Source organism: Gekko japonicus, unplaced genomic scaffold (assembly GCF_001447785.1).
Source record: "Gekko japonicus isolate JY-2015 unplaced genomic scaffold, Gekko_japonicus_V1.1 scaffold1751, whole genome shotgun sequence".
Classification (NCBI taxonomy): domain Eukaryota; kingdom Metazoa; phylum Chordata; class Lepidosauria; order Squamata; family Gekkonidae; genus Gekko; species Gekko japonicus.
In genome coordinates, this window is record NW_015171554.1 from 188,877 (window position 1) to 207,720 (window position 18,844).

At 41.8% G+C, this 18,844-nt stretch overlaps 1 protein-coding gene across 1 annotated transcript in view; it reads right to left on the reverse strand.

Annotated features, from left to right (window-relative positions):
- Window positions 1-1,654: 1,654 nt before the first annotated feature.
- CCDC138 (coiled-coil domain containing 138) overlaps window positions 1,655-18,844 on the reverse strand; it is a 37,868-nt gene continuing 20,678 nt past the window's right edge. Inside the window, exons 10-12 of the mRNA XM_015419708.1 lie at window positions 17,535-17,711; window positions 2,828-2,966; window positions 1,655-1,829 (exon numbers count right to left, since the gene is read on the reverse strand). Coding sequence (XP_015275194.1) covers window positions 1,655-1,829; window positions 2,828-2,966; window positions 17,535-17,711 — 491 coding nt within the window. The remainder of the gene's footprint in view (window positions 1,830-2,827; window positions 2,967-17,534; window positions 17,712-18,844) is intronic.

Below are 18,844 nucleotides of genomic sequence, written 5' to 3' on the forward strand. Positions count from 1 at the left end.
CTCACCCCAAAATCTTTTTGAGATTGACTCGCTAATCTAGGACTCGGCTAAGCGTAGTCATATGGCTTATTACATTTTTAAACATATAAACTGGTACTAACAGTTTATAATAAGCAACCAATGTAGTGTGTTAAATGTAAGTCACTGGATTACCACAACTGCTTATGTGAAAAAACCACACACACAAAAGAATAATGGCTTTTTAAAAGATTCAATTAACACAGAATAACAATGGGGGGAATTGAAAATAATTATATTCACCATATAATTAAGAAGTTTTAATTTTTAGTTTTACATTAAAATGCTTGGGGGAACAAGAGGTGGACACTTCCTTCCAGAGAAGGCATGTATGTACACGGTGCCATGACCTAGGAAAATCCAGGCTAAAGAATGTGGCTATCCCAGTCCTATTTGAACAAGTTCCATGTTCAAGTGAATTCAACGTGGGAACCAAGATATTCCATAAATCACCATGAAACCATAAAGCTACATACACTTAAAAGGAGAAAACAGCAACTATGGTGAACAAATCAGAAAATCAGCACCAATCTTTCTTGCTTGGCTTCACTAATTGGAATTATTTGTAAAAGACATACTAAACACAAAAAAGTTTATGTATAAATGTTAGTATCAGTAAAAAAACAACCCTGCTTATACAGCTTTGAGGATATTACTCTCTAACGAAAAGGTGGCTTAAGACCTTGCAGTCTGTAGAAACCAGGCTTCCAAGTATGGATCTCCCACTACAGCACTGGCCAACTAGAAACACATGCCCAGGGGTTTTGTGCCCCTTTCCCCCATTTGAAAAAAATATCAGGAAAGGAATGCTGTCTTTTGAGATCTTTTCTGGGTTTTCCTCAAGCTTGCCGATAACCCATCCCACCATGCAATGGAGGGCTGCTGCCTAAAACTCTGGCATGTCTTCTCACTTGCAGACCTGAGAAGAGGGGGGGGGGAGAGACTGGAGAGCTGTGCCGACCAGACAGAATGCAGAAGCATGTTCCGGCTGCCCTCCTAGTTGCCTAGCACTCCCCTTGGAGTTCTAAATTAGAGGGTGCTTCTGCATTACTGACTACACCTCTGGGTTATGCAGCAGAGATTGGCATGGGTGGAGTGGAGGGACTCTTCCGGCCAACATGTGTGTGTACACAGGTACATGCACAAATGTATTAATTACCATGTACGAGACAAGATCATGCACAGGGGGGCTCAAAAATCTTGCCATCCTGAACCGGCAATTCATTCCATAAAAGGGGATTTACACGCTGCTGCACTCAGAGTTGCAGGTAAGGTTCCCAGTCAGATTCGGAAGCACTGATCAACTTTTACAAGGGACGAACGGGAAAATGAATTCTGTTGCCCATTAACTCCAAGCAGTCATCAGTACACTAGCTTCTGACAGCAGCCACCTTCGGATGGTGCTGCTGAGTGTACATTTCTCTGGAACAAGACCACTTGCATTTATAAAATGTTTACAAAAAGGGGAAAAAACCCACCATTATTCACTTTAAATAAACAATGGCAAACTATCCCCTCCCGATCTCTCCAAGTCTATTGGAGCACCCAATGTGACAATTTTTTTTTGATCTCCTCAATTCATGTACTACGAGCAACCTGCAGGAAAATAAAAAACCTTTACGTAAAATGCAGCTTGTTACTGATGTGTGTTCAGACTGCTGGCAAGAGGGCTGCCGCCTTTTGTCAAACCCAAATTAAACAGAATGGAGTTGAGGTTAATGCATAAAAAGGCATGCTCGGGATGTGCTGTCCTCTGTAGTTCTTGAATCATCAGGTGAATAGTAAACAGTTCAAACATCTTCTTATTACTCCTGTAAAACATTTCCCCAGAAATATTTGTAAAATTAAGAACATCAATTTGAGTATAGTACAGAATGGCAAAAACTTCAGTTGGAGGGAGAGCTAAACAACTGCTTGAAATTAAAAATGTTTGTCATTCTCTTTTTTAAAAATCATGTAAAAGGTATGGCTCTATCTGTCCTGTGTTATTCAGGTTTGGAATATAAATGAATGGATGGCCAACAAAAATTAACAATAATATTACTGTTAAGTAAAGATTGTTTCAAGGCATAATTCAGTGACATATGTATCATTACTATTTGCTATCATGGGAGAGGCAATGGAGAAAACTCCCCACAACAGACACCCTGTGAGGTAGGTGGGGCTGAGAGAGCTCTTGACAGAAACTGCTCTTTTTCAAGAACAGCTCTTATCAGAACTACTGCTTGCCCAAGGTCATCCAGCCAGGTGCAAGTGGAGGCGTGGGGAATCAAACCCGGTTCTCCCAGATTAGAGTCCGCGCACTTAACCACTACACCAAACTACACCACAAAAAAGACTGAAAGGCCGGATATCAACAAAAGAGGAATTGAAGGTAGGCAGCCCTTAAGTAGAAAATGCTGTACGCTTAGCAGGATAGTAATGGGTAAAGACTTTGATTCCATTTTTTTTAATATAAAAGGAACACTGAAGGCAGTGCTATCTGGAATGACTTTTTAAAAATTACTTAATTTCAATAAAAGTGCTTAGGGATTAACTGACGCTTTCAGGGAACCACACTCCTTTGTCTAATACTGGCTTGAATTCTGAGTAGGGGTATGTATTCGGTCAAGGCGGATAAAGCCCGAAAAATACCTTACTGGTATGGCTGAACCCCAAAACATTCAGGATTGTTCAGGACTGCTGGATACCTGGATTTGAAGGGTGTTTAAAAGGACTGCAGTCCTTTTAAACACTTTCCAGCTGAAGCCACAGCTTGGAGAAGGCATTTAAAGGGACGCAAAAGGCATTTAAAGAATATAAGACTTACTTAATTTTCGAGAGCTTTTGTAGTAGAATGCTGAGTTTTTCCAGAACCGGTATATCTAATTTAGAGTTTCGAAGTAGCACTGAACAAGTACGGAAAAAGGACTCACTGCTGCACGCTTCTAGGAACTGGTGCAGAAACCCTGTAAAAGGAAGTAATCGATTATGATTAACAAATTTGGTTAAACGAGATAGTAAAATTATAAATGTAAAGTATGTGGTATCACACCCAATAACCGCAACTACATCAAGCTAACATTCCAGAGTCCAGCTTCAGCACCAATATCACTAATGATGAACTACTCACTAACAAGAATGCTTTCACATTGTTTCATTCTTGACTGATAATCAACAAGACATCTAAGACCCTGCAAGGACCAAAGAACCAGGATAAAACTTCCTGAACTCTCCCAGGTGGCTTGAAATCACCTTAGAAAAGCAGATTTAGTCTTCTTCTTTTGTAATTTCAGCTGCTGAATGCTAGCCTCCTCATCCAGAAGAAGGGTCCTCCAAGTGACCGAGGAAGAACCTATGACCATTCTTGCTGCTCTGTCTGTTCTAAACTTGCCATAATATGTGGATGCCCAAGGCTATGAAATACAGGTAACCCTTTGAGCAATACCACTGCATAGATTATTCAAATCATCTAGCCCTCTGGTCCTCCTGAACATGGTTTCAAGATCTGGTCAGACGATGCCCTGCCTGTTTCATGGCACCTTCCCCTTATCAAGGATTGGTTGCCTAGTTATCTTTCACCCGCAGCCTGAAGTCCCCTAAAATTGTGCATTCAAAAGTCTGATTTAAGTGTGTGAATAAGTCCTTGCAGTCAAAGTAAGTTTCACGAGGTGGCCTTCTACTGAGGGCACAAATATAAGGGGGTGAAAACTGTTTAATCCCATGTGATGAGAAGGTGCGGCCCCTCTAGGGGATGCTCCATTAAATTTTCCACTATGCCTCAAACTATTGCTAAGCTTCCCTTTTTCGAACACCCTTTGATCTCTTGGCTACGTGTTCACTGCATGGATTCATCGTTAATTATTTCATGGGGGCTGGGAAACGTCCTCTGTCTACCAAGGTCCTGAATTCAAACCTCACTCCTTGGTTAAAGGGCTCTGTATCATCTGTCAGACCCTACTGTTATATCCCAATGCTTTCTCTTTCCAATCAGATAGAGAGACCAGTTCCATTCTCTGTCTTGTACAACCTGGAGTTTGCCTAGAGCAGGGGTGGCCAGACTTGCTTAACGTAAGAGCCACACAGAATACACGTCAGATGTTTGAGAGCCGCAAGGCATGAACAAATATTACGTTTTTATTGAAAAATACGCAGATTTGCTTGTTATTAACATTAAATGAGACTGCCAAAAATAAAAAAATAAAAGGGGTTAAAAACAGATATTGATAATTATTTGATAATATTTGTAGGCGGGGGGTGGGAGTGGGCTTTGAGAATGCATTTAAAGTTGCTTTCTTTCTTTGCTTTCCCTCACCTCAAGCCCACCCAGGGAGGGGAAAACTGGCTGGGGAAAGGAAGACCGATTGGGGAGGCACGCCTTCCCTTCGCTTCCCCAGCCGCCCTACTGGGAGCTACACAATATCTGTGAAAGAGCCGCATGTGGCCTCTGAGCCACAGTTTGGCCATCCTTGGCCTAGAGTGAGCATGGTAAGGTCTGGATATGAAATGTGGAATTTCTCAAAAGGGAAATTATTAGAAAGGGGGGGGGGGCGGTTCTTACTCAGCTGTGGAAGACCAAAAAAGATGTTTCACAGTGGAGAAAAAAATACTCGTCTTAACTGAAAAACATACCTACTCCTCTGTTTTAGAGGCAAAGAAGTGAGCACTGAAAAAGGTAATACAGAAACATCATTACAACACCCACCAACACACACTATTTTGTGTGACAAATCCAGTCTTCAAGTCAAATTTAAAAACAAATGGGACAGTCACAAGTCTCTCTCCTCTTCAGTGACTGTCTACCTCCACTTGTCCAAGCCCTCTTGCTTACACTTTCTTATCCCTGTGTTTTTATGCATAAGGCACTTGAATTTAAGAATGATTGAATAGTAGGAGGAGAAAGAGAGGGAGGGTCAATGGACCTCTTCAGGATTGCCAGGTTCGACCATTGCACCGGAGGAGGAGGGACTTTCCGGGAGTGGGGAGGAGTGTCACAATGTGTGTATGTAAACAGGAAGTGATGGCTTCAAGTCATAGAGTTTTGTCCAAAACCCAGAGCGTCGCCCCCCAGATCCCCAATGTGCCTATGTCACTTCCAGTTTTCATAGGCACGTTGTGATGATTTCCAAGTTTCTGCAGGTAAGTGGGGGCAATTTGTTTTTTTTTGGGGGGGGGGAGTGCCCGAAAGCAGGAGACTTCTGCCTGCTCCAGGCAGTCTGGCAACCCCTCCTCCACGCTTTGAATGGCTCAAGGTGTTAGGGTTGGGTTTAGAGAACTGGATCTGCTGCATTGAGCGAGAGCTTCCTAGGCAAGTGACCCACTCTGCTAGCATTAGGTTACTAACTCATCAAGTTTTTCAAAGCTATTTTTGCTAAAGTAATTACTACACCAAAAGTGAATTTTTCAAATGTAATGATATTGGGTGATCATCAGATCCATCTGTTCTGGCATTTGGCTCACAATTGATGGAGGCCAGAGGGCTGGGGAAAACAAGAGAACATATCACAGAGAATGTCATTGGTAGGGACATTTCTGAATCAGCAGTTACAAAGATCTTCCCTTGAAAATAACTGCACTAATTGGTCTGTCTTTACTATGTGTTTACGCCAACCACAATGCAGCAAAAAAAGGGGATGTGGTTTCTCTATACAATCTCGCCATTTGGAATACCAGTCTCAACAGTTGCTGTTAACAAAATGTCAGTTAATGGAAACAAGGAACAACATGAAATACATAGTTCCACTATTAAATGAACCAGTCACTATGGAAAATGAAGAGAAACTTGTACACCAATGCTATCCAGTAAACAGGAGGGCTGGGTATCGATTCCACCAGTTGCAACCTTACCGAATTCCTACATATCCAGTACAGAGATGCCTGATAAACATGGTGTCCTATGACTATTTCTAATTTTAAATTGTGCCCATTCTGCCATACCACCTGCCAAACACTTCCCTCTACCCATAAAACGGATGCACTTTTTCCGCATCTGTCATACATTTAATCCCTTGGGCAAAAGAGTACAATCTTATAAACCCTTATCCCAAATGAACCGGGGGGGGGGGGACACTCAGAAATTTGCTTACATTGAAACCAATGGAAAATAAAAACATGCAATGAAATATATAAGTTAAGCTTTCTGAAAAGAAAAAAAATTGCACCTCCAACTTCTAAGTCATGCTTAAAATGCAGCCACTAGAATCACAAATATCAAATGAAAAATTTAACATAGTGTAATAAGAACTGGTGCATGTGAAGAATTATGACTTTCAATTACTTTGCTTTTCTAGTGATAGGGAAGCAGAGTCTACGATATGCCTTCACAAAAAACTCTAGGTTTCTAGGTGGTCATATTCCTTGAGTATCCCAGTGCCTGCTCCCCGTATCCTACCCTCAACGTAAAACACAGATCTGGTTTCTATTTTGATTACAGAATTCTGGAGCACAACAGTTTAAGGGCAAAGTGGTGCTAATTCTGCTGCTCCACCATATCCTGTCATTTCTCAACAATGCCAGGTGTACCAACACCATTGCTCTCTATATATAGTAAAGGTAAAGGTTCCCTTGCTCGAAAGCCAGTCAAATCCGACTCTAGGGTTGCGGTGCTCATCTCCGTTTCAAAGCCGAAGAGCCAGCGCTGGCCGAAGACGTTTCCGTGGTCATGTGGCCGGCATGACTAAAAACCAAGGCGCATGGAATGCTGTTACCTTCCCACTGAAGTGGTACCTATTTATCTACTTGCAATTTCTTGCTTTCGAACTGCTAGGTTGGCAGGAGCTGGAACTAGAGATGGGAGCTCACTCCATCATGCGGCACCCGGGTCTCGAACTGCTGAACTACTGACCTTCCACAGCCTGCTGTTCAGTGTCTTAACCACTTGAGCTTTGCTACCACAAGTGTAAAGAGCATAAATTATTAGCTGGGGGGGGGGATTAAAAAACACTGAAACTACACACTTCAAAGTTAGCAAAAAAAACCCCTAGGTATTAATCTGGATATTAGGATATCACGTATTCTCATCCAGTTAGCATTAGTTGCTGCTCCAAATGGTATTACCGTTATAGGCAAAAGTCACAATACAAACAGGGATTTCAAAGCTTACCCTCAACAAAACTTTGCAAACGTCTGAACAATGTTCTTTTACAAAACATAAACATAAATGGTAAGGTTGCAAATAGTTTCAATTGTTAAAATATTCCACAGACATTAAAGCACCTTGCCTGATCCTGATTTAACAAGAAATAAAGGGGCACCCAATTGTATAAAGCCAAAAAGACTAATGCAGACTTGGGGTGTATCAACAGACGCATAACAATCAAATCACAAGTTGCCATAGTCCTGCTGTATACCGCATTGGTCAGGCCACATCTGGAGCACTGTGTGCAGTTCTGGAGGCCTCACTTCAAAAAGGATGTGGACAGAATGGAGTGGGTGCAGAAGAGAGTGATGAGGATGATCAGGGGCCTGGAGACCAAGCCCTATGAGGAAAGGCTGAGGGACTTGGGAATGTTATTATATTATCACAACTCCACATGAAAGACCTGTTTATTTTACAGCCCCACTAGCATAAAGGGGAAGTTGTCTGGTATATATGCTGAAGCTTGATAGGGGAGGAATCACCCATGTAGAAATTTTATAGCTCTGTTCTTAACAGTGGAAGAAACTGTTTGAAAGGGCTGCTTGGTCCAAATGGAAGACCAAATTTCAAACTGGAGAGTATTGCCAATATCTGCATTTGAAGCCAGGTGTAGGGCATCTACAGTGTCACAGCACCATAGGTTAAATAAATCATAGATGAGGGACAGAAAGACTAACCCTCTTAATTTGCAGGAGCTTGGACAAATGAATGTTTCAGTGTTATGTATCAGCTTGGGACTTGCTGGGCACGCAGGCTCTGAAAGGAAACAGCTAACTAGGTGAATCTGGAACCAGTCAGTTTCTATATTGTGGAATTTGGTCACAATAAGCTCCCCTGTTATTAGTTTGTCTGATAAAAAAGGACCACCTTGTCTTCTGGGTAACTGCTTGGAACTTGCTGGGCAACCGCAGGATTTGAAAGGAAATGGCTAACTAGGTGAATCTGGAACCAGTCAGTTTCTATATAAGCTCCCCTATTATTAGCTTGTCTTTGATAAAAAAAAGACCACCTTGTCTCTCAATGTCTGAATTGCTGGTACTTATAAAAACAAAGGGTGGTCTAAGTGGGTGGTCTAAGAAGAGGATTAAAGGGGGCTATGCAGGAACTAATTTGTTCATCTATGCTCTCCAAATCTAGAGCACTTCTTTCATAAAGGGGCACTGAATCAGATGGAAGGATGTAGGTTTTTTTAGTGATTTGTGGCGGGAAGGTACAACCCTTACTGGAGAGTGATAACGCAACACAAGCCCTAGATTGATAGCCAGTGCTCTGCACTATATGTATAAATTGTTCCAGCTGATAGGACTTCATAATAATATGTAAGACTGGTTGGGATTTCCATACTCTGTATTTTTATTGTGGGAACAACATGCAGGAACAACTGACACGGCTGCAACTTTGCTCAGGTTTGTCGGGTATAAGACTGTCACTATTGCAAATCATCTCTTATTTTACTAGGACATCAAGATTAAGCTACTGAAGCATATTATGAGACAAGGACACTTTTCACTGTTGAACTCTAGTCCCTCAAATAAATAATTTTCTTATGCAGGAGCAGATGGCTCCACGGAAGCAGATGCCTGGCTTTGGCCCAGGGGGGCATGCATGCCACATGCTGGAAGCAGGCTGAGTGGGGGAAACCCAACTGGTATCCTCCTGAGCAACCTTCACTCAGTCTTTGGAGTCATCGTGCAAGAAGCTATGGGAGAAGAGACCGGAGGCAACCCATAGTTCCCACAAGCTATGTGGCACTGTAAGAAATGTCACAGTCAAAAAAGTAGTACTGTTGGGAGCGAATCATTGCTTCAAAGTGGTCATTTTAATCAAGGCAATAGAAAGGAACAATGGAATTAAAACAGGAATCCCCTTTGAAGTTCAAAGCCTCAGGAAAATGTGTAACTGGGTAGATGACAACACTGCAAGAGATGCTACTGAGGAATTGGTGAATCTGATCCACAGGATTCATCTAAATTCTACTCAGTAGTTTCACCCTGTTCACTTGTAACAGAAGACTAATTATACTTACATTTTTATTGTAAACTTTCACAGGTTTGTAATAATCAAAATACTATGGGCATTTTTTTATTAGAATTTTAAAAAATGTTTATATTTTAATGAAGAAAAAATTCAAGGCAACGAACACACAGTACTAGAAGTGTGCCAAAGGCCGGGCCTTGCTTGTCCATCCTTCTCTACCGAGTGAGTGGTACAGTCGCACTCTTGTTTTTCCATATTTTTACTCAAATTCCTATATGTCCGCTACTACCCCCCCCCCCCACAATCACATTAAGTCTGGGAAGATCTTACCGTTTCTAGTGTGGCATAAATATCAGAAATGGTGCCTCAAAATAAACAGATGACACCATTTCAGTTCCCAATCTCATTGATACAGTCTAAGAAAGCAACAAATCACATAGGAGACTGTTATCCCATGAGAGCTTCTGGGTCAGGAAGCACACTGATACCTCCCCCCCCCATGACTTTTCAGGCCTTGCAATGTCTGAGATTGCAGGAGGACAAAGGTTTAATACTGAAGCTGAGAAATTAAGACCCAGCTACACTCTAACAAGATGTCAGTGCAAGGGAGTAGCCAGATTCCTATGGAAGCCCAGAAACATCCTGACCATTACTCTATGCTATGATTTCCTGAGGACTCATCAAAATCCAGGCTACAGTTAACTATTGAGGTTTGCAGGACAACAATTAACCTTCTAGGACCAATCGGGAATCTGCCTTACAATGCGGATTTCTTTGGAAATCTGATCAATCAAGAGCTGACCTAAGCCCACCAGCCCATCCCCTAGCCTTGGTAAACAAGCATCAGCCAAATCAGTCACTCATATCATTCAAACATCCCACTCAGATCCATCTCACTTTTCCATTACGTTACCTAGTACCCTTCTTTCTGCCTGCATCTTGCATAAAGAAAAATTTGAGTCTGTTGATGGAAGCCAAGATTCTGACCCCTTCCCCCAAAAGAACAAGGATTCTAATATTTCTCCAATCAAAGAGCATCCTTAGTTCACCCAGTTACAGACAGAGTCCTGAAATTTGGAACAACATATAGAGAGGATCCAAAAGTCCCACCAACAGAATTTGGCACCACAACAGCCCTGACAACTACAGACGAATGGACTATATTTACATATGTCTAGCTAAGAATGCACACATTCCTACTTACACAAAAGTGGTAAGCGTAACCGATGCCAGAAGTCTGATATTCAAAAACCTTAGTAGCAGACATCTTTGTGCTAACTAAGCAGAAATAGTGAAACTGATTTTTTTTTTGCCCTAGATAATTACACGAATCGTAGACCTCTTAATTTTAGCAAGAGGCTGATCCAAATTTTTCCAGGAAATCCACATCACTGGTAAAACAAAACGAGCAAGGGTTCTCCATCCAAGAATGGACTGCTCCATCACTATCAGACAAGACTTAACACATGTAAGGGTTCATTCCCCTCGCCCTCAATCAGCCTCTGCCACAATGCTGGTCAAAAGTTTGCAACTTGGACACACTAAACTTTTAAGGTTCCAGGAGGGTGTGAGAACTCAAGCCACAGATAGTGCTATGTCAGTTCTGCTTTGTTAACCCAGGACAGCATTGCAACAGCAGTGTGTTCTGGTCTACTTCTTCCTCTGACCCTTTCAGTCCAAAAGGGAGACACAGAACCTAAAAGATCACAAAGGCATACAGAATGAGAAAGGAGGTACTGGGACAGGGCAATCCTATAGCTGTCTTTTAAAAGTACTCAGGATGTGGTGGATTAACCTTTGCAGCACCGTTTATACTACACTTTAGCCTCTTTTACATTGTTAAAACTGGGCCTCTATAGAAACAAAGCCATTAAACAGTTGCAAAATCAAGAATGAGAACTGAAGCCTTTTAAAAATATCTGGCTAAGAATTTACCCCCTCCCACTTACCCAAAAGCAGTAAGAGTAACAGATGCCAGAAGCCTGATAACTCAAGGATGTCGGTAGCAAGTTCACACCCCTAATGTAGCCAATCCTCCAAGAGCTTACAGAGCTCTTCTTACAGGGGCTACTGTAAGCTCTTGGAGGATTGGCTACATTAGGGGTGTGTCGCCTAATATGCAAAGGAGTTCCTGCTAATGAAGCAGAAATAGTGAAAATGATTTTTAGGTCTAGATAACTACACAAAGCAGAAATAGTGAAAATGATTTTTAGGTCTAGATAACTAACACATATCATAGACCTTTTTTTTTTTTTAACAAGGGACTGATGCAAAGGCGTGTAGAATATACCAAACAAAGATCAGTAATTTGTTCTTTAAGGTATAATTTACAGTATCTATTAAACACTCGTGGCATTTTGAACTGGCTGACGTTCTAGATTAGTATGTTTCTTTGAAGAATCTGAAAAATTAGCCTGGCATTGTAGCCTGAAGCAGGGGAAAAGCATATAAAGGTCTGTGGCAAGTCAGAGTCATTCATTTTTCTCCTAATTGCCTCCAAGATGACTTTCTGTAGAATTTGGAGCAGGAGGACAGACGCAGCAGAACTTGTTTCAAGTTGTTTCAACCATTCTCACGTGGTCCTATCCCTCAGAAAATGTTTGTAATAAGTAAGACGCGCTGCTTCAAGTTCTCTTTCTGTGTGTGCGAGTGTAAAGTGGCATCATGTCACAGCTGGCTTATGGTGACTCCACAGGGTTTTCAAGGCAAGTGATTAAGCAGAGGTGGTTTCCCCCATTCATGATCACTTGACACCTATGCCTTGCAGTGAAAAGGAGTTAAGGAGATGGAAGTCATTTCCAGTAGTTGGGCCACCTAGCCAGGTCTCTCTCCACAAAATTCTACAAGTAACAACCACTGAAGAGAACCATATGCTCCGATATACCAAATGCTTGTTATAACAGCTTCTGTTCTCCATAGTAAACTCTCCTTCCTTTCTTGATTCCCTCAGGCTTCCATTAAACCTATTTATTATCCCCAGCCTTCCGTTGGCTGCTCCTGGTCATATGGCACCCATTCTCTTCCACCCAACTCATCTCTGCTTCTTAATTTTTGAAGCTCATTCTGTGGGACGCTTTCCATTTGTGGCAGGCTTGTCTTCCTGCTGTCACACACCAGCAACTTTCCATTTTCAGAGCAAGTCATTTCTGTCATTCTGAAGTCCACACATACGGCTGTCCAATAACTGAGATCCTTGACGCAGGCCCTTATCCTGGAAACCACATCTTCAGTGACAAAGTGACTGGACTTTTGACTGAGTCCCTATATGTTTCTGTGTGTGCTGGTTTTAATCTGATTAGTTTATTGCTGTTTATTGTTTTATTGTTGGTTATTAGCTACTTAAATGTTGATTTTATGTGTAAACCACCTCAGAAATAAGGCAACCAGAACCACAAACTATTATTTGTTCTCTTCCCTATAAACCAAGATTTCCATTCAATCCAGTTTTGTAATCCTGGAAACACAAAGCATACGGCTATAGTTTGCCGTTAAACTTGAAGTCTTCAGTTAGATAACTGTGCATGAGTGGAAGAAGAGAGCACACAAGCCAATGGAACCAAAGTTTGTCCTTAGAATGAGAAGACACGGGCTTGTCAGCACATCTGAATCTTGCCTTCCTGCCCTTCTGAATTTACATTTCAGATCTTCATGCTTTGGAATGCTTCTTCCTCCGATGTCATCCCAACATTAACCTCCTCTTCTTGATGTTTACTTTTGAACTCCAACTTTAGACTAGCATTCCAACTTACTATGTTGTGCACTCTCTCAATTGTGTCTTCTCTAAGAGCTGTTCTGTCTCTGACCTAATGCCCTGCAGTTCCTCTGTCAGATCATACCCTTCCCTGATCATCATATACCAAAGTCCCCAATGCTCTGGTTCCTGTTTGTTCTACAAACTGCAGTCTCTTAGAAATGCTTTCCTTTTACATTATTTTTGTACAGTTTAAACACTGCAGTTGTCACCTCTTAATTTTTCTTTTGTCCTTCTCTCTCAACAACAACAAAAAATACCCCTCTAATCTAAACCATGACTTGCCCCCTCTCATTCACATCTCTGTTCATGCTCTTGCTCAGATGAAAACTTCTGGAGAACTAGCTAACCTTGCTAATTATGAACATATTCTCCTCCTCCTCCAGCTCTCAGGCTGCTTTACAAAAAGGATGCAAGCCTTTACTATGTAATCTCTCCACCTTACAAGGTAACCCCCTCTCTTGCTATTTTCCCACTTCCCAACCCTATTAATGTTTACCCCTCTCTTGAATTCAAATAAACCACCATTCGATCCATTCTTCTTCACTCCCATCAAAATCCCTGGGACTATTCTGCCCCTACCACTACTATCCGATTTTCCTTCTAGCCCGATCGTCAAACTCCTTCAGGATGCTGGTTACATCCACTGTCAACTTTTATACTACCTCCTCTCAATCCCCCAACAACCTGGCTTCTGTCCTCTGCTCTCCAAAGAAATGGCCTTCATCAAGACCACAAACTGTCTTTTCAGGGGCAATGCTAATGGTCTCTACTCAAGTCTTCTGTAATAGCTTGCAGGCTTCAGGTATAAGATGCCAGAATTCAGGCAACGCAGAGTTGTTCAGTCCAAGGTTTGAAGTCCAGTAGTCAGGCAAGGCAGAGTTGGTGGTTTAGCGTCTACTGTGTGTTGTGTCCATGCCCAACTGCCTCTCTTGGCTGGTTTTATAGCCCTATGCCTAAGGGCCTTGCTTGCAACTGGTTGCTCAAAAGGAATCCTGCAACTACTCATCTTCATTATCAGCAAGCAGCTGGTGTTGGGCCAGGAGGCATGCACTTTGCCGTCTTGTCTGTAGCTCTGCCCTCAGCCTCCATCTGTGGCACTTTAAGGCTGTAAGTGATACCAGTGGGCTGGGAATTGCCAACTGAGGTTCATCTGCTGAATCAGGGCTGGAGGCTGTCGGTGGTTATGCACCAGCTGTTGGTTGTGAATCCTGACAAGCCTTTAGCTCATTTTCCTGCTAATCAGCTTCTGTTAACTCAAGGATGGCTACATGTGACTCTTCTCCTCCTAAGGGGTCTTCCTCTTCTGAGGAGTCCTTGCTATCGTTGAGCCCTGGCTGACTCATGAGAACTTCATCCTACTAGCCATATCTTCTGCATTTAATACAGTTCACAACTGTCTCCTGCTTAACTCCCTTCATGTCCTAGGTTTTATCCTCAGGCTGTTTCGCCTCCTTGCCTCATGCATTGCTTCCATAGGGACAAGTGGTTTCCCTCTGTCCACCCTATCTTTTGACTTAATCCAATCCTGTGGTCAAATGCTGATGGTCCTTCCTTTGCTTTGATGTTCATATTCATCAGTCATCAAGTCATGTCCTTTTACCTTTATGTAATCATTATAAAAACAAACAAATCCAATCATTCATCTCTGCTTCCTCCATAAACATTCTAGTTACATTCTGCCTTGATTAATACAATCTCCCTGGTCTTCTGCTGCCGCATGAGCAGTGTGATCTCTTCTTTCTTCTTCTATTGCTTCTCCCCTCTCACTTCTTCTAGAGCTTGCTATAAAGATCATTCAATAGACCCGGCATTCATACCATGGAACATCTCTTCTTAACCCCCCCAATGTCCATCCACTGAGAGTACAAAATCTTCATCCTCATTTTCAAGGCCCTTTATGGCCTCTACCTTCAATTCTCTCTGCTCTCATATCCTAGCCCATGACCTCTGCTCCTCCAGCCTACCACCTTGATATGTCTGCTTCTTTGAACAAGCTTGCCCTCTTGCCCTTGCAGCCTTTTAATGCCTGGAACGCTCATGGAGATTCCTCTTTGTTAGTTCTTTCTTAATTCAACTCCCTCTTTCACAAAGTATTGGTCTTCATTCCCTTATTAAAGTTAGTAGGTGTGACTGAATTGAACGCTTCTTTGAACAAGCTTGCCCTCTCGCCCTTGCAGCCTTTTTATGCCTGGAATGCTCATGGTGATTCTCTTTGTTAGTTCTTTCTTAATTCAGCTCCCTATTGGACTTCATTCCCTAATTAAAGTTAGTAGGTGTGACTGAATTGAAGGTTTATTAGTTCTGATCTGCCTCCTCCAATGTCGAAATTCAAACTAATCCCCTTGGGATGCAAACCTATCTTTCTTGTTACTCCGTAAGGTGCCATACGTACTGATAGACCTATGTAAACTAGCTATCATCATTACAGAATGCATTAAAAGCCATGGAAAATTTTGTTACCGTGTGTGTACCCTCTTCATTACAAAAGATAGGACTGATTATAGTTTATTTAGAAATAGTCTTTCATGTAGTCTTAGAATAACAGAGTTGGAAGGGGCCATACAGGCTGTCTAGTCCAACCCCCTTCTCAAAGCAGGATCAGCCTAGAGCATCCATGACAAGTGTTTGTCCAGCCGCTGCTTAAAAACTTAAAATCCACCTTACAGATTATAGTTTTTGTAGGTGTAGGCGGATGAGGTTTCAGGCACACACTTTATGTAAACATGCTACCTATGTGCATGTTGTCCTCACCTGGACAGCCCAGCCTAGCCTGATCTTCAGATCCTGGAAGCTAACCAGGGTCAACCTTGGTCAATATTTGGATGGAAAACTACCAAGGAGTACCAGGGTTGCTATGCAGAGCTATGGCATCCACCTCTGAATGTCTCTTGTCTTGAAAACCTACAGGGTTGCCATAAACTGGCTGTGACTTGATAAGAAAGAAGAGGAGGAAGATACCGGATTTATACCCCGGCCTTCACTACTCGAAGGAGTCTCAGAGTGGCTTGCAATCCCTTTCCCTCCCCACAACAGACACCCTGTGAGGTAGGTGGGGCTGAGAGAGCTCTTTCGAGAACCGCTCCTGAGAGAACAGCTCTGAAAGAACTTATGACTGACCCAAGGTCACACCAACAGCTGCATGTGGAGGAGTGGGGACTCAAGCCTGGTTCTACCAGATTAGAGTCCGTGCTATGAACGTAGTATCAAAAATCTGTTTTTTTACATTCACCAGCCAACCCAGGCAATGTGCAAAGCAAAAAGTATGTAATGTCCAGTTGACTGCAGGTATCCTTGTTTATGTGCGTTTCCGCTAAGGTTCTAAACCAATGGTCTTGTCTTCTGGACATTTTGTGCAACTGACATTAAAAAAAAGCATTCCCAATAACATACGATGCGCGCAAAACTGTTCTCCTGACACTGGTGCATAGGGGGCTTAAGATAAAAGGGAGCAATATTTCCTTGTTAAGATGAAACAGCATAATCACCTTAGGCAGAAAGCGTGGGATGAGTGCTCAGCAGTGCTTTATCTCAGTGGAAGATCAAGCAGGATGGTTTGCATAGGAATGTATGGCGCTCTCTTAGTCTTTTAGTACAACTAACTGCAAGCCTTTAATGCAGAATGATTATTATATCTGGCTGGAGGCACATCTGAAGATGTTGCTAAGTTCTGTGCAAAAGTACAACCAAAAGACGGTAGCTTAGAGACAGAAGGAAAATCTTTTCTAATAGATGGCAGCCAAAAGCACACAGTCTCCAAAATGAAGGAAAAATAACACTGATTCTTCCAGATAATTAACAAATTAATTATCTCACCAATTTCATTGCTGTGCAAGATGCATTGTACTGGGAAATTTTCTGCGCAAAAAACACTCTTCCTTGCAGGTTTATGTACGCCAGCAAGGGAAGTTTACTGAATTCCTAATATGTAAGGAAATTATACACAATGATCAGTGATTAACATTCATACACCAGCAGGTTAAATTAACTAAAGCAATCCGCAGCCCATGCAGACATTCTAATTATATTGTGGTGGGTGGGAGAGAAATGCCCTGTAGCATGGTGTTAGATACTTCAATCCCTCAGTTCTATTAATTGGATCCTATGTACTCAGGGCCCCTATGGATATATTCTGGTTCTCTGACCCCATCCTTCCCAGAAGATTACATTCATGAAACCATGTGAGATTATCTAGAAGTAGCAGTTCTTATCTCTGTTTCTTAGAGCGCAAGTTCATATGACAGAGGTACTTGAAGAAGGGGGATTATGGGCCATGTCCCACTCGTGTTACATTTAGCCAAATAAACAATGCAACAATCAGGGTATTACTTTTCATATAAAGAGGTGTGTATGTGCTGTTTCTTCCCCACTTTGACTCCTTCTTCAATAAGAATATTACAGAAGTTAAACAGCATTCAGCCTTTTCAAAATGAGTTTTGAAAAAGTCTAAAAAAGTTATGGGCGCTCACTCCCCCTAGTATGCCTTCTGCAACTATGTTAAACTAAAAAACAAACAACAAAAGGGTTAGTTAACAGTTCCTGCTTGTTTCATGGAAGGGAAGCTTGTTTGTAACAGGTGACCAAGTGTCAATTTTACAAATGCAATTTCATAATCGCAAGGAACTTAACTACATAAGTATTAGAATTATGACTGTAATTTAACACACTTACTGGATTCTGTTGTCATCTGCAGTAAACTGTCAATGGCACTGGAAAGCAGACCTTTACTTGATATTTTTATGTGACTCAGTATAATAGGCACTGCTTGATAGTCCAGAAACAAGGCCTTTCCTTCATCTGTCTTCAGATCCATGCAAAGTGTATCAAAGGCTTGAGCCAAGTAATCAGCTAGAAAGCACATTAGAATGTAGATATTAAAAACACACACTGCTGTTAGTAATCACATCTCAAACAAGCAACTATAGCAGAACTATTTATGGCATATTCATGGCACATGCAAGAAAAAAACAGTAAAGCAAAAAGGCTATAAAATGCAAGAGGTCTAGTGGCAGGCATTGATTACTTTTGCTGTTTACATTTTTTTTTCTTCATAGCACTAATGAAGTGGGCTCCACTCCATAAAAACCACAATATATGTTTGTACTTAAGGTACCATAAAGCATTTGTTGCGTTTGCTTCTACAGATGATAACTGCGGAACATATTTAAAGAGCTTGAAAAATCAGCATAAATTGTTTTTAAAAATATTGTCCAGTTGTCAATTCACCAAAATGTATTTGAGACATTAAACTCATAATACTCAGGATTATTAAACAGAACTCATCCATTTTATACAAAGGTAAATTAAAGTCTAGAACTTGCTTGGCATTTTTGTTGAGTCCCAAACCTGAAAGACTCCTGCTATGTGTGGAGTTTAAGATTAGTCTAACCTTTAATCTCTGCAGTTATAAAAGTCTAAATGCTAACATCTGTAACATCTTACTGAAGCAATAAATAAGCTGCTACGATTGGTTTATTCAGGGGAACCTGAAAGGACTTGTGGAGGGTCACTATTCATTATTGCCTTCCCTATGCTATTTCCTCCCGATAGCCCCCATATTCTCTCCCCTTTCTCTGCCCCCCCCCCCGGGTATTACTCCATTTATAGCCTGTCTTTTTCTCCTCTCCTGCATTTATCCTCTCCTCTCCTGCATTTATCCTCACAACAACCCCCTGAGGTAATTTAGACTGAGAGAGTGACTGGCCCAAGGTCACCCAACAAGCTTCCATGATAGAGTGGGGATTTGAATCTGAATCACCCCAATCCTAGTCTGACATTTTAACCACTAAACCATACTGGCTCTCAGTTTTCCCTCCTTGCTTCCCCGTCAGCCTTTCCCTGAGAAAAATCTGGTCAGATTGCAAAAGTGATGTGGTAACAAGTTGCACAGATGAGATGTGTGCTGGGCACTTCTGGTTCCAGCCAAGTCACACAAGTTGTATGGAGGCCGCGAATCTTGCAAGGCAAGTTGGGTGGCACCA